The 16,137-nt window shown below is 37.8% G+C and overlaps 3 protein-coding genes across 3 annotated transcripts in view; 2 read left to right on the forward strand and 1 right to left on the reverse strand.

Moving 5' to 3' along the window:
- LOC135169657 (aminopeptidase N) overlaps positions 1 to 12,849 on the reverse strand; it is a 29,915-nt gene extending 17,066 nt beyond the window's left edge. Inside the window, exons 1-2 of the mRNA XM_064134844.1 lie at positions 12,772 to 12,849; positions 10,614 to 10,679 (exon numbers count right to left, since the gene is read on the reverse strand). Coding sequence (XP_063990914.1) covers positions 10,614 to 10,633 — 20 coding nt within the window. The 5' untranslated portion in view covers positions 10,634 to 10,679; positions 12,772 to 12,849. The remainder of the gene's footprint in view (positions 1 to 10,613; positions 10,680 to 12,771) is intronic.
- LOC135169765 (organic cation transporter protein-like) lies at positions 1,559 to 7,852 on the forward strand. Its single transcript, XM_064135059.1, is given in 3 exon segments — positions 1,559 to 1,627; positions 4,805 to 6,570; positions 6,572 to 7,852. Coding segments are annotated over 2 exon segments (1,710 nt in total). The 5' UTR covers positions 1,559 to 1,627; positions 4,805 to 5,313; the 3' UTR covers positions 7,025 to 7,852.
- Positions 8,003 to 16,137, forward strand: part of Nachralpha4 (nicotinic Acetylcholine Receptor alpha4) — a 157,442-nt gene continuing 149,307 nt past the window's right edge. Inside the window, exon 1 of the mRNA XM_064135078.1 lies at positions 8,003 to 9,037. The gene's annotated coding sequence lies outside the window, so the exon portion shown is untranslated. The remainder of the gene's footprint in view (positions 9,038 to 16,137) is intronic.

Consider the following 16,137-nt stretch of genomic DNA (forward strand, 5'->3'; position numbering starts at 1 on the left):
GCGGATTTCCTTATTCCTTTGATGATGGAATTTTGCTCTCGAGTTTCATTGAAATGAAACATTTTTATCTAACGAAAATAACTCTGACTTCCTCGGGTTTCGTCGACGCGCTTGAAATCGACTTTTCGAACTATTTTTCGGTTGATTTTGTGCCGTAAGGTTTGAGAAGACAATTTTTATAAAAAATAATTGCTATGTTTACAAGTGAATGGACTCAGCGATGATCAAAATCCCTAATTTGTTTCAGATTCGAGGGGAGAGTGGGGTAACGATAGACTGCAATGTGCACACGCAAACGCTTGGAGGTCACAAATCCCGGGGGGAGAGAGTCAGGTCGCGTCTTAATTGAAGACCCACGGCGCAACAAATTGCCAGGGGAATCGATCTGGCTATTAAGGAGACTGCTGATAGTTTGTAGAAAAAGCGCTTGTATTTTTTCCAATTTTACCGATATTTTAACTGCTCCGTGCAATACAGTGATATTGATTTTGATTTAGACGGGGAAAAAAATGAAATTCTTGATTTTACCGAGGCAATGAGCACCGAATTATATCTACATTTTCCTCTTGTGTAGCTGGAAGAGTATTTTTGAATCAACAATGTATTTCCTGATGACAGCCTCTCCTTTTTTTACTCAATTATCTCAACAATTGGCAATAAATAGTAATTCCCGTTTTCTAGTACAACAGACTATTCTTAGTTTGTTGTTTGACTTTGTCATGATCACTCCAAGTAATCACAAATGAAATAAACAAAAGTCTCCTCTTTGGATGAAATCCAACATGTGAATGTTCGGCCGCACGTGTAATTCAAGCGACTACTGAATATTCTGATCGTTTAAATCCGAGTTTTCCTCATATTATTCAAAGAAAGTGTCAAATCCTCGGATTAAATATTCTCAAATGAGGAAGAGAAGTATGACTCTAAAATAAAATTCAAAGACCTCGTTATTGATGAAAAAAAGTGGGAGAACGCGATTCCCGCGATTTTAATTAATTGAAATTAAGTTTTCTCAGTTCGATAAAAACACTAAGAATAAACATTGTAATTCGACTTGAAAAAAACTCAGTTTGCTAATGAGCTGAGACCTCTTCTCTGGAGGAAAAATTAAACACTACTGCGTTACCAACTGCAGCCAAGGAAATTTTCTGATCTCGATTATTGATAAACAATAGTGAATAAATAAATAAGTTCCTTAGGTGGCGTTGGGACCACAATTTTCCAGAATTTACAAATAACTGCTAAAGTCAATTATTCCAGAGCTACATCCCCCTCTATTTGTAGTAACAAATAAAAAGATATTTTTGTAAGTTGAAGAAATCCTCACGTCATGCCACGAAATTTCGGTCAACAAATCACTTGAAACCGCGAGTATCGACCTCCTAACGTCATCCACTTAATTCATAAGAATAAATAGTGCGTCTTTCAATGACACAGTTGCTGTTTACTTTGCTGCAACAGATTCATAATTGATTTATTTTTCATTTGATTTCAGATAATTCCGTAAATGTTATGCTGTTGCTCAAGATTTTTAATTTATTCCGCAGAGAGTGTGGGTACCTCTAGTTGCTTGACGGGCTACAGCTGTCAGTCGTCTCCAGTCTCTCTTCGAGTCGTCACGGATAGTGTGAGTATAACCACTAATCTTCATCTAACTTTTTTTCTTCATTTCCCAATGACTTCCCTAAACACTTCAACTCTAAACTTCCGCGAAATACCTGCGACGAGTGTAACTAATTGAATTTCATTCTTTGCCAATTACCACTTACATTTATCTGTCTCAAGAAGAAAATATTGGAACAATTATTGTGTAGACCATGGAAAAAAGCGAAATATATTCAATTTTAATCTGAGAACTATATAATAATTACAGAGAGCGAAAATTTTATTAAAAACTACCCAAAAAGTTTGGTAATTCTGCAGTGATTTGTCATTCAGAGAAAATCTACAAAATTAATCTAAATTTTTCATGATATTAGAATTAAATTACGCACTCATCCACGAAAATTTAATGACTTTCATATAACTTTTCTCTACTGTTATATAAAAATTTAAGGTCATTTAACAATTTTTATCTGGGAGATACTTGTCTCCAGAATTACGAAACTTTCCAGGTAATTTTGATTGACCTTTTCTCTGCATGTGGTTGGTCAAACGCGCGATTTTTTTCATCTATGATCCTTGATTACTATGTTCAAAGAGTAATTTTCAATTGCCAACTCTCTCTGTATAGAAATTCTGACCAGAACTGGATCTAAACCTCATTAGATGCAGGTGAATTGCGAGAGATTTCTGCTCGGAAAATGATAGCAAACTTTTCAAATAAATGGTTTTAATATATCACCCCAGAGGGACAGTCTAATATTTTAGGGCTCTATTCGGGAATTGTTATCCATATTTCGGATAATTTTGACGATGCATCATGTGCCCTGCTAGGCCTTTCGACCGGATATTTCGTTAAACCGGCTAATGTAAACTAGAGCGTGTAATGAATATTAGCCGAGGTATTGAATAATAATCCTGGTGATCGTTGATAAACCCTATCACCCCTTTTACACATCAACCTAATGGGTTGAAAGCAATTCCTATCTTTTGCATACGTGTCATACATTTTTGTTAATTTCAAGGGGAAACTCGAAATCATTCGACTAGTTTTTTGCGGAATATGGGGGGAAACAATGGAAAATGTAATTGAAAAAGTTTCGATACCAGAGAGATGAGATTGGAGTTTAACCCGGGGTATATTCGTTATCGGTGGTTGAGAAACGATGGTAAATCAATACACGGAGATGAGAATTTAATAAAGTGTCACATGTGCTTCACTGATAATTGTAATATTGATTACTTTATCGCAGTTCTTACGGTCAGGAGATTATTTTAAATTTATTCCACGACGTTTTTAAAATATTCGGCGCTATGAAATGTCATAACCCCCTATAAAGAGGGGAGGGATTATAAAAAATAATGAGACATAATGAGAAACTAATAGGAAAACATTACAAACCATAAAACAATTCTTCAATGCTTTCCCAATCTACTTAATGGATCGTAACACGAAATATAATGAACATTTAGACAGTAATTTATCAACTCGATAACAACTGACACTTTGACGATATAGTAAATGAAAAATGTAGTTTATCGTTGATTCACGGCGAACAATCCGCTGTAAGCACTATTTTTTCGCTTTATAACATGTGTCATCATATCTGAAAAATCACTTGACAATCGTGGTCTCTCTTTAATCGATAAAGTCATGCAAGTGCAGATTAAATATTGGAATTTTCACCCTATTTATCGAACCTTCAACGCTGAGAAACGAAAGTTTTTTCCGAACATTGACCGAAACATAGCATCAACGCTGAGAGAAGAAATCTCTCGGTCAGACATTTTCTACTACTCCAGAAGATAAGGAGCCATTTGATCTAAAGTATTAAAAATTGTCTTCTATACAATAAAATCTAACATAAGCTCCGAAGTGTCACAGAAGAAAGAAATTACATTCCCTCGTGTTAATTTAAGAGGATGAATTGGAAGATCCAATTGATTTTGATCGATTTCCTCCATCCATATCACAAGAGAGAACATGTGAATTGACAAACTGACTGACGTCGCCCTGAAATTCACAGTGAGTGCTAAGATTTCGCAATCCTTCAGTGTGACAGTTGCGGTTCAAGCGATCGAAATTACAAGAATAAATTGGCTAGCTATAATCGGCAATTCAATACTTTTTCGTCCACCCCGATTTTCGAGGATTCCCACAATCGATTCTCCCACGCGCACTACCGGGGTCACGTGGGAGGGCAGAAGGCGGTGACAGATAAGAGAGCAATTGCGGAACATATGTGGAACGAGTAGAGAGCACTCGGAATACCACTAGTTGTTGAGAAACCGGAAAAAAGGGATTTCAACAGTGAGTGTATTGGAGTACAACTGTCCCTGAAGTACTAAACCACTCATCGGCCTTGTGGAGTACGATATCTCGGTCCGAAGCCCTCCAAGAGCATCGACCATTGTCAGGGGAGGAAATAGAGATAGGGAGAGAAAAACAGAGATAAGCTATGAGATAAGTCGTGATTTGGATTTTCCTGGTGATAAAAAACGAAAGTCGAGAACTGAAGAGATAATTTATAACATTCTAATCTCTACCCGTTCATCACATTATGAAATTTGTAAGGATTTGGAAAAATACTGATAAATCATTCAACATTTTTGGGCAAGGATTAGAATTTTTTTCTTCGTTTTAAAGTTTCTAAAACAATTTTTGATATTTTTGCGCTCAATGCGGAAAACACGGGTTTATAACTCGCCATTCATTATGATTTCAAACACCCCACCACATTACGTTCTCCGCATCGAGCGATATTTGCACATTAATGAGTGTTGAGTGCAACCATAGAATTTCCATTTTTCAAATATTTCGTCCAAAAATCCTCTATATTTCAGTCACCTCTGAATTTCATCCCTTAACCCCCCTCGTTCCTAAAAATGAAAATCCCTGTTGAATGCTATTATCTCTGAATTAAAAATTTCATTAACACAATTTTAAAGAATCCAGTACCTGCTAAATTCCATGTATAAACAACTCGGTACTAAATTGTCATATGCATTCCCGTTAAATACTTAATTACTAGATAGTAGCCGCAGTGAATAACCCGACAGTAAACACCACATCCATTCAACCAATTTCACCAAATTGGGAGCACTTAATGCCGCAGATCCATTCATCCACCGCGACCTTTGATCATCAACTAATCCTCATCAAACTGAAAACCACCGAAAATATCTCTCGTTAAAATTCCAGACAATAGGCTGTGCTGCATGAGTTCAGTGGCCTCTCGACCCTTAGTCATGTGACTTCGATAAACCAGCAAGTTCCAATCACACCAGCTAAGCATCGAGAAAATATTCATGATAAACCATACTCTATGTAAAGACGGGCAGCCAACAATTCTAACCACCGAATGAGAAAACAGAAATACTCGAAGGCGAAAGGCGTGCAGCTGTTGGAGTGAGTGGGAAATACCGAGGAGTGGGACAAATGATCGTGGAAGGCCGAATGTGAAGTGAGTTTAAAAAAAAAAGTATCAGCTAGACCGTCTCCACTCTTCCTCAAATCCAACTCAGGAGTAGTACCCACGTCATTCCGCTCGCGTTTGTTCGAACGGGAGGTTACTAACCCAGTTATCCAGTTGACTGTTGAACACTGTGGAGGTCCAGTCGGTGGGGTACAATCTGCTCTGATCAATCGGCATCAGTCGCTGTTGATTGAGTGGCATTCAGTGATTTGTGTCAGACGAAAATAAAACGGCGATGGCGAGTGTTGACACAGATTTGGAGGAGTTGATGTCACATCTTGGTGAATTTGGAAAGTATCAAGCATGGCAATACTCGCTGCATGTGCTTGCAGGTCTGACAGCTGGATTACATATGTTGACACTGCTGACTGTGGCTGCTGTACCATCACACAAATGTGTTGTACCAGGTTTGCGGGAGGAACTTGGTGGAAATTTGACTTGGGAGAATGTACCAGAGCCTCTCAAATTATACAGCAATGGAAGTACATTTGAGAATATCCCGATGAGTCTGGACTTCTGTCACTACAGGGACTTTGATAACAAAACGAGGGACTGCCAAGAGTGGGTGTACGATACTACTCACTACAAATCTTCAAGGGCCATGGATTGGAATTTAGTGTGCTCAAGAAGATGGAAAGGTGCACTAGCTCAGTCTTCCTACATGCTCGGTGTTTTCATTGGTGCTGTGACACTTGGTACTCTGGCTGATAAATACGGTAGGAAAGTTATTTTCTGTATATCCGCGACGAACCAGTTGATACTGGGAATTCTAGTTGCTCTGGTGCCCGAGTACTCCACTTTCCTCATCATGAGATTCTTATATGGAATATTTGGATCTGCTGGAGCCTACATCACTGGTTTTGTGCTGACGATGGAACTAGTGGGGCCATCGAAAAGAACGGTATGCGGGTTGATGTTTCAACTGGCATTCGCATGTGGCTTTGTCATTGTCGCCTTCTGGGGTGCCTTCATCAAGGATCGCATGTGGCTGCAAATCGTTTACGGTGCACACTCTGCCCTCCTGATTGGCCACTGGTGGCTCATGGATGAGTCTCCCAGATGGTTGTGGGCCCAGGGCCGTGGTAGACAGGCTGTGGAGATCGTCCAAAAAGCTCTCAAGATGAACGGCGATGATACTGTACTCGATACTGCTAAATATGTGTCCAAGAATCGAGCAAAACAGGCCTCGAGGGACTCCACTGGGAACTACAGTGCGATAGATCTCTTCAAGACACCTAATCTCAGAAAAAAAACGTTAAACGTCTGTCTCAATTGGTTTGCCAACTCAATTGTCTACTATGGGCTCTCGTTGAGTACCGGTGCTTTGATGGGAAATCCTTACATCAACATAGCTCTTAGTGGAATCGTTGAATTTCCTAGTTATATATTCACCTGTGTCACTATGGATCGTCTTGGACGAAGATCTCTCGTCAGTTCATTCATGCTTATTGGTGGCACCTGTTGTATTGTTGCGACATTAATTAAGGGTCGGCTTCATCACAGCTGCTGCGACAATAGTACTACTGGGGAAAGCTTGTATTGCTATTTCATTCGCAGTTATCTATAATTATACTGCCGAATTGTTTCCAACTGTGTTGAGGAATACTGCATTGGGAATTGGATCCATGTGCTGTCGGTTGAGTGGTTCACTAACTCCAATGTTCTTACTGCTAGACTCACTGGATCCCAGAGTACCTGCCGTTACCTTTGGTGTGATTGCATTGGTATCAGGATTCTTATCTCTCTATCTGCCAGAAACAGCGGGACAACCGATGCCTGAAAGCCTTGAGGATGGTGAGAAGTTTGGAGTCGGTGATACTTGTTTCACGACTTGTCTCGGGAGGAAGAAAAACGAAGATACTTATGATGTTGCACTTAAGCCGATGGCTAAGGAGACTGAGAAGATTAATGGTGATAGTGAGGATAAGTTGAAGAATTCTCAATAATCACGGAGATTTTTTTGCTCGGTGAGGACAGTTGATTTATGAGGGGTCTGGGGAGATAAACAGATACATTGATGGGTTGAGTCTTGAGATTCTGGGAGAATCGGGGCTCACCGCGGCACTACTCATGGTGCTTAGCGGACGTTAAATAATGGAAATTGTACTTTATCAGGTGCTTGATTTCACGTGAAGGTGCTTATTACGAATGTACGGTGGAATTACAAAGACTGATGGCCCTGTTTCTTATCTATCGTTACATTAACTTCCTCGGTTGATTCTGGGTTTGATTTTATTAGAAATTTATTTTTTTTAATGAAGGAGAGAACTATTGCGGACGTAGTTCATCGCCAGGATTCTTAACTTTGGGGTGAATTTATAATATAGTTGTTTTTTTATATTCAAATGTTATGAGATTGAAATTTTATGGTGCATTACATTGAGTGAATTATGAAAAAGCGAGAAAGTATAAAAAAATATATTACTTTTCATTTAGGTCATTTTTCGATCCACAAATTGTCACAAGAAATTTTTGTAAATCATTTTTACATTAATCAAGATACTTTTAGAAGCTGATGCGGTAATTATAGGGAGCAATATTTTTATTGATAAAATTGAAAATATAGGTTTAAAGTTGGTATTTAATTTCCTTATTTTCCATGAAAAAAAAAGGATAGTACAGGAGACAATACTAATCTAGAAGTGTTCACTGTTATGGAAACTTTTATATTTTATATTTGAATGTTACGATAATGGTAATTTTTCAATGTATTAAATGACGAGAAATAAGAAAACTGTTTATGGAACCAATAAAAATCTATCCTGTAACTCGCAGATACTGTGTAATTAGCTTTTGTTGGAAAAAATTCTATTCACCAAATCACTGCAATGTTTTTTAGAAATCTCGGTCAGACAGAGTCAGTGTCTATTATCGTTATTTGTTTTTTTATCACCTTGCAATGAAGGACAATGCGAGTAGCTATTTTTGTCACCTAGCTTGAATAAAATATGCAAAAAGTACCCCAGTATTTCGACCGTGACTATTGATTTAGAAATGCGGGTAGTTCAGTCGTTTGAACGTCAGTGTTTTCTGTTGAATGTGGCTTGTAATGATACAGTGTGACGATCAGCAAATATTTAGGAGCACTGGTAGCACCGCAGTGAGGGTGACAGAGAGGTGGAAAGGATTGAGCGCCAATTGTCCAGAGTGATTGCACGAGGGGGATAAAGTGACAGGCTTTACAGCAGAGACTCTGACAATGGAATTTTGAAGAAATGCTCGTGTTGTGGGTGATTTATCGATTTGAAAGGAGAAATCAGGTTGCCTGTATTATTTATCATTCGAATTACCTTTACGAAGAAAACTATCGATTGAACATAAACTCAGTCCCTCATTTGTTCATCTTAAAAATTAAAATTATATTTCTACTACTTTCAAGCTTGCATTTTCGGTCAATATAAGACCAGTTACCAATATCACTGATAACAGAATATCCATAAATTCAATTTTACCATTTTACGAATTGTGACGTTTAATTTCGAGAGTAATTTAATTAAATCCAGTGCATCCATCAAAAAATTGTTCGGTGAAATGAAATAAAATTCAACAGAGCTAGATAAAAAACAAACAGGAATATACTAGTACTTTATGGAGGTATGTTGTGAATGCCTCAAATGAAACAAAGCTCTCCCGAACTGTTTTTATAGAATCGTTTCACTTCGTGGTAAAAGCAGAATTAAAGAGATTGTTATATTTGACTTATGATGGTAAACCTCAAAACGCTGCCTCACGGTCGTTTGTTTCAAATGAATATTTCTAATATGATGCTATATAATTGCACTTCATACATTTTCTGTACTGGCGCTTATGGCCCTGATGAAAATCCACGGCATTCTTCATTGACTGGAGAATGGGGGAAGGCAAAGCAGAAAGATGAAAATCCCTGCTGGTTCTATCTACGAATTTATGGATCCTGGAGTTTATGGCTGAATCCAGAGCGAATGGATGGACGTAAAGAGGTAAGTCGACAAATTTTGTTTTTCATCGTGTATGTGGGAGATGGTATGGTGGAAATTGAAGCTGTTACAGCCCTGACTTTACTCGTAGCAATTTAGTCGTGGAAAATGAATGTTACTGCTGGTTTTGGATCCCTGGGTGATCTCCCAGGCTTAAAACTACCGCCAGGAGGGTTGGGGAATACTTCACGGTGGAAAATGCAATTTATCGGGCTGGAATACTACTTTCAAATTATTAAATTGCTCAAACAATGCTTATTCGCATTCTAGAGATATTTTCGTTTTAGGTATATTGATGGGGGACGCATTTCCACTCTCCCATGATATGTGAAGATGATTTCCATTCAAAGATTCTAATGGAAATCCACCTTTTGAAATTTTCTGAATTATAGAGTTGAACAATTTATGGAAATTATTGTAGAATATATAATTTTGAAGCTCTTTTTTTGAAGAAAATCAAGCGACGGATATTTTCCGTGAAAAATATTATTTATTTAATCGCAATTTCACTCCACGAATCTCTGGCTGGCAGAAACAATTTCCCACAATTTTTTCGGAATTTCTATACGTTTCTCATATGTACATTAAGAGACATTTCCTGGTTGCTGATTAGTTTATCTCTTCGTGACTCAAAAAATCACATACATTTCCTCTAAATGAGGTGCACGACCTCAATCCCAAGGGTGCAATTTCAATGTGACGTGTTTACTCACACGCTTGGCAAAGCTTTGGCCTGATCCGGGGCCAATAGATACCGAAAGCTATCTGGCATCAAGGATACCCGGAACATGTCCCGTCCGGGCTAATGGAAAAAGTTGGCCGTTTCGCCGGTGACCCACGCAGTTTTTCCAATCATAAAGTTCCAAGTTGAGTGCACAGGGATACTTTTGGCTTGCTCTCTCCCCATTCCTATTTTTTTGGTATTCATGGGTCGCATCATGAACGTCACGATCAAAACGAGGGAAATAAGAGCGAACTAGGGATAGAGTAGACACTGATGGAGTATATAGATGTGGCTTCGATCATATCAATTGAAATTCAGATCTTGGGGGATCTCTTGGGTGTAATGCTGAAGTTGGATGGATTTAATCGACGTTTCTCTTGGAGGAATGAAAATTACTAACGGAAAAATGGTAGAACGATAATACTTTATTCCTTGGCTCTAACCAATTTTCTGCTGTTATTTATTACTCGTGGTCTCTCATGAATGTTTTGCAAACATTTGAGAATAAGATGAAGGCAAATTGCAGGGGGGAAAAACAAATCAGTGATTGCCAATTACCGTTGGAGAAATTGAATAATGATGATGCTTAATGTTTACTTATGGAGAGAAATAATGGAGACAAAAAATCATCCAGATAATTGTGGCAAATTTAACTATCCGAGTCGTCATCGTGGAATGAAATGTTATTAAATGAGTAATATCTTGTGTGAAGGGAAAAATTCAATTATGCAGAAGGAAATTACGTCCTCTGATGGCGTAACATTATTGTAATTCTTCTCAAATTGCTTGGAAATAATAATTCAATTTTTGACCTTAATTTTATTTGTGAATATTAAGAAACAAATGTTCACTCACCGGGAAATTTCGTATTTCATGAGGTGGAAAATATGTCCTCTGCTCGGAATTGTGGAGTCTCGTCGTCTATAAGAGAATAAAAAGTACGTCACTTTTCTCAGTAAACCATACTGTTATTGTTTATCATCTGAAAAATTGTCCTTTTGATTTTTTTAAAATCGTTCATGCCTACTATCAGAAAAAAGAACATGGCACTCATTTTTATGAATATATTATGAGATTAGAAAATCTCCAATGATAAATCTTGAATAAATATTCAATCATAAGACCATTTAAACGGTTAGCTTCCGTCAGTTGCAAAAAAGGCGAAAATCCCGCTGAACCCAAGCCCTCAACCGGTTGCTCCTCCTCCCTTCCCCCTCAACCCCACAATCTCGTGAAGATGTTTTCTACAAGGCCCTCCATATCTTTTCATGAATTGCCAAAAAACTCCTGCAACATCTAAAAACGTTTGCAGACGATGAGGATACTCAGTTTAATTAAAACTTCAAATATTTTTCTTGAATTTCACTGACACTTCATACGACGAACGAAGGGGAGAGAGAGAGAGAGTGGGAGTGAGAGGAGACCACTGACCCCATGTTTAGTATGCCCTCGTTTTAATTAAAACGAATGTTCACCATTCCAGGGGGTCATGTTCGCTACCACCATTCGCGCCGATTTGGATAATATAATTACGAAAATTGTCACGCGATGAATCCCGCCAAAAAAAATTCACATTTCATTCGTCTTTTTACCTTTTCTCTATTTAGTCAAATGGAAATCATGGAATACCGAGGAGCGAATAGATGTAAAGGGTATTCGGATGCAATTGTCAATAACCGATATATGGATCGCAGGGAGTTATTAGTTGTTGGTTGATTGCACAAGAGTGCCGACATAGGCACACCATATTGGTTCCATATGATGGGTATCCCCCATGCTTTTATCCCCCGAGTCATTCAGCACTGAGAAATAAAAAAAAAATATTTGAGTAATTTGAACGAAAAAATATCAATATCCCGTGGTATAAAAATTCTTTAAAAATTCGCCCGAGCGAATGGATGTTTGAATGCCAGTGAAAGATGGTGCAACTAGCGAATAATTGTATTTTTTAAATAAATAGTACGTCTATACTGGTGCTAGGAAATTTGTAATCTACTTTTAGATGAATTTTATAATTGTAATTCTTATTTTTTATGTTATACTATTATTATGAAGTGAAATTAATTGAGATGAATTAGGATTCAACATAATGGATAGGAGCTTGTGTCTCACCGAGATTTAAATACGAAAAGTATATTAGTGTATTGTGTAAATTGATAAGCAATGATCGCAATGATAATAAATCCTCACCCTTCGTCTACAATCTTCATTAAATAGATATTGCTGATAATTCTTTGTTGAAATCATCAAATACGATTTTGTATTTCTCTGCTCTTTCGTTTCAATTGCCGGAAAACATCCGTTCAGGGACAGGTAGCGAACCTATTATGGTACAAATGTCTCCAGAACACCTGGATGTAACTAAACCCAGAGCAAGACACTACTGACAAACCTCTTATGGCGCGGAAGACACCTCTAGAATATTATAGCTCCCCCTGTTCCTCTAAACCAGGTGGTCATATAAATACAAAAAAATCTAGCGAAACAAAGTATGACAAAGAACTTTTCACCCCCATTACACTTATTGGAGCAGATTTCCCTGAAATTCCTCATCTCATCTGAGTCCCAAGACCTCCCGCAGTTGGCAAGCAAAATAAATCTTCACACAATGCTATTTCCACCCTTATGCTTGGATTGCAAACAAAAACACTCCGCCGGGCGCCGATGACAACCCCCTTGTACCAAAACAGACGTCTCTAGAAAATTATTTTGAATCTCTCTCTCAGGGAACAGTTATTGATGCTCAGTTTCAAAACATTTCATTTCAACGTATTAATCCATCTACAGAAAATTCCCGGAACGCAAAATATTACTGCAAATCGTTTCATCCCGATTTATGATCATTAAAACCGGTTTCGCTGAAATTTCTCATCTTGGTTGAATCTCCAGGTAGTTGACAATTCCGAACTATAATAATTCTTTCCTTTATACTTCGATTTGAACTCTACTTTGTCAATTTTAGTGCAAAAGCTATTTTCCTACCCTTATATTTCGACTGTAAACAAACACTCACCTCGATTAACGCAACCACGTTGGCCCGTACAATAGGACAACCGAACCACTGGGGGGGTTTATGATACACTTTACGGGTTGTACGTGCTGTATGGAGGGACGCGCGCCGTCGACTGAACTCAAGCACGGCGCCAGCCGGTTAAAACGCTTGAAAACCCCAGTGCGCGCAAGACTGTCAAATAACACCGTCGAAAACTGAGGGCAACAGACCGGCTCTCTTGCCCTCCTGCAGGTATGAGCCTTACTTGGTCTCCAGCTTGTACAACTGGATATGTTGGTGTGGATTTTTTATTTCAACTTTGTTTTTTCATTCGTTGAACTTCGTTTTTCGACGATAAATATGTACACGTGAGCAGCAATTCCTAACCACTTGGTCTGCCTCATGTCCACCATCTGGTATACACCGTTATTCATACTTTTTTACCTATTCGAGAAACCCGATAATGGAGCGAATGAACTTTCCAATGTATACGCTCATTTTTTTGGGTGCATTGGGTTTTGGTTTCGAATGTCAGATTTTTGTTTTTTTAGGGGAGGAGATACTTTTTTTTAAACTAATGCCGGCATTGTGGTTCGCCTGAAAATTAATTGGGAATCGTTAGAGTAGACTAGAGATATCTTCACTTTTTTTGAAAATCATGAAAATTGACATTTTCGGGAGGGCGTCAAGATAAATACTTACAAATAATTTCAATCGTCTTTTGAAATTTCGTCTACCATAACATAATGAGAAAGCGCTGTCAATATCCATCTGAGATTTTCATTCAAATGCTGAAATTGTTGAAAGTGTTCGATTATATGAAGACATTGGTGATGCCTGTTGGTAGAGTTCATTGATTTTCTAAATTTGACTTCGTGTATTTGTCCTTCTTGAGAGAGTAGGGGAGGCTGAATCCATTGGGGGGATTTTGACATTACAGTAGCAGTGTCTACTCATCTTGTAATCTCATTTTCACAAATTTAGATTAATGGACAGGGCGCAGGGTTTAATATACCAACTTCTCGGATTTCATGTGTTTCTGCAATTTCGTATGTCTCCTGCCGGATAATGTAGTAGGACAAATTTTGTCCGGAGTCAAGTTTTCAAATTAACGAAAATCTGGTTATTTGGAATGCACTTTTCGTGTTGTCACTGGGGTTGTGTATTTCAGGGTGGAAGTAATGAGGATAACTTATCGGATATTTGGGACAAAATTTTCAGGAGTTTCGGTCGTTACTGTGGTACTATAAAATATAACGAATTATCTACCAGCACCACGCTCTTTGTCTATTATAAAACGAACCCTCTGTTCAAGAGTAATACAATAAAGTATTATAGTACAACGATAATTTACGACTGATGTTTTCTTTTCACTGACAGTTTTTCCAATATTTATAGTTAAATATTAAATATCTATTGGAGTTTTCAGTTTTAATATCGGATTATTGACAAAGACTCATAAAATAAAAAGAAAATTTCCATTTATAAAGACCTACACTTGTCTATGAATACTTTTTAAATACTAAATTATTTCTTGAATATTTTTTTAATCTTTTTTGGTATGTACTCAGCATTCCACAAATTATCGATTTCTAATTAGTAAATTCCCACTTGATATTAGATTATTGAAAAAATATATAGATATGATAATTCAAAATATAATTCGGCTACTCCCCATAATTTATCATATTGGCCTAATTATCCCCGTTTAATTTTACTAACGCATTACATATTCTAAAAACATCCATACTCGCAATAACAATAAAATCGATAACACAGAAATTACTGCATCCCGCACAAAGGGAGTATAACCAATTGTCGTAATGCCGTTAATGACTCCCGACATCATTGATTACTTCGAAAATCAACATGATAACAAAAACATCACATTAAATTTAAAAGCGTTCCTCAATTGCAAACCTCAATTGAGATTTAAAAAAAAATCATTCGCATCAATCCTCCAAAGACACAATGATAATCATTGAGCCGGAAATTCAGCGGTGACCAGAGACCAAACATCCAAATATTGGATTTGGATAGGAAGCTAGTGAAAATGATAATTCACCAAATACGTACCAATCGCGAGGATTCATACGCGGCTTGACATTCAGCACGATGACATGGCATGATTCCAAAACCGTTCAATTTGCAAATGCCGGTCGTAATTCAATGAGAGTCGAAAGTATTATTGGTTGCAAAATTTTCATCGAATAATCGTTAATTTGCGTATTTGCATGATATTGAGATAACGGAATCGAGGAATGGAAACCATTGTGGACATTCCAGTCAATAATTCCATTTTCGTGAGCTTTTTCAATTGAATTTCAGAGGGAATTGTTCCCCAGGAAAAACAATTGATGTAACTATATTTCAATGCAATGATTTGCTTCGATTGTCGTGCGAAAGGACTGAAGTTCAGGTCGAAAATCTGAAATTGCGTCACCTAATAATATTCTGCGAAATGCTATATAAAATCCTGTCTGCAGTGAAAAATGATTGTCGTCGGAAGGACGGAAAAGCTCGATACGTACAAGATATACATGTGCACACTCTTCAAGCTAGACATCAAAAAATTACGATTGGTTTCCTGGTCTTCAATCTTTAGATCTTATCCAAGCATGCATATGTAATTAATTAATCCTTCGCTCTCTCAACATATACAAACAATTCTGTTTTCAACAAAATTACTGAAATGAAATGCACGTAAAACGTAATTTTCGTGAGTTGATGATGTTAAATTCTCTCCACTCTCCAAAATCAATCGGAAATACTGTCGCTATCGCTTCCTCATCGACTGGAACTCCATGAAAACGACTCAGAGAAGATTACAATTTTCATTAAATTCAACGACATACCCTAGGAGTCTGAAGAATTGCGGAAGCCGGGGGCAGGATATCTCCGCAATCTCCTTCTTCGACATCGTGCAAAATTTCTGAGATGGGCGGGCGTGTCGAGGTCGGTTAGATTGAAGGACACGACGAAGGATAACTTGCTCTACGTTCGCGGGAGTCTTCATTAGACACGCTATACTCCCGTCTACCATAGCTATCTGTGTGTTAGGACAGAATGAAAACACGTCACCGCAGGCGACCCCGTAATTTGCACAACCATCGAAGGAAAAGGCAATGGTAACTATGGCGCCCGAGAATTTCAGTGCAACGACCTATAATTCGAGGGTAATTGAATAGCATTTAAATGCCATAGGCTGTCTCCTACTATCCTATATGCAGGAGTAAACTCCTGTAGTCCAGACACGTTTACAGCAATGTAGAAAATTCCCTTTCAAAGCCATTGAAAAATAATTCGATCTGCACTTTTTACTAGAAAATATTGAACAAGCTCAAATGCAACCTCCGATCGTAACAATAAAAATAAAATTACAGTATA

This window comes from Diachasmimorpha longicaudata, chromosome 1 (assembly GCF_034640455.1).
Source record: "Diachasmimorpha longicaudata isolate KC_UGA_2023 chromosome 1, iyDiaLong2, whole genome shotgun sequence".
Taxonomy (NCBI): Eukaryota; Metazoa; Arthropoda; class Insecta; order Hymenoptera; family Braconidae; genus Diachasmimorpha; species Diachasmimorpha longicaudata.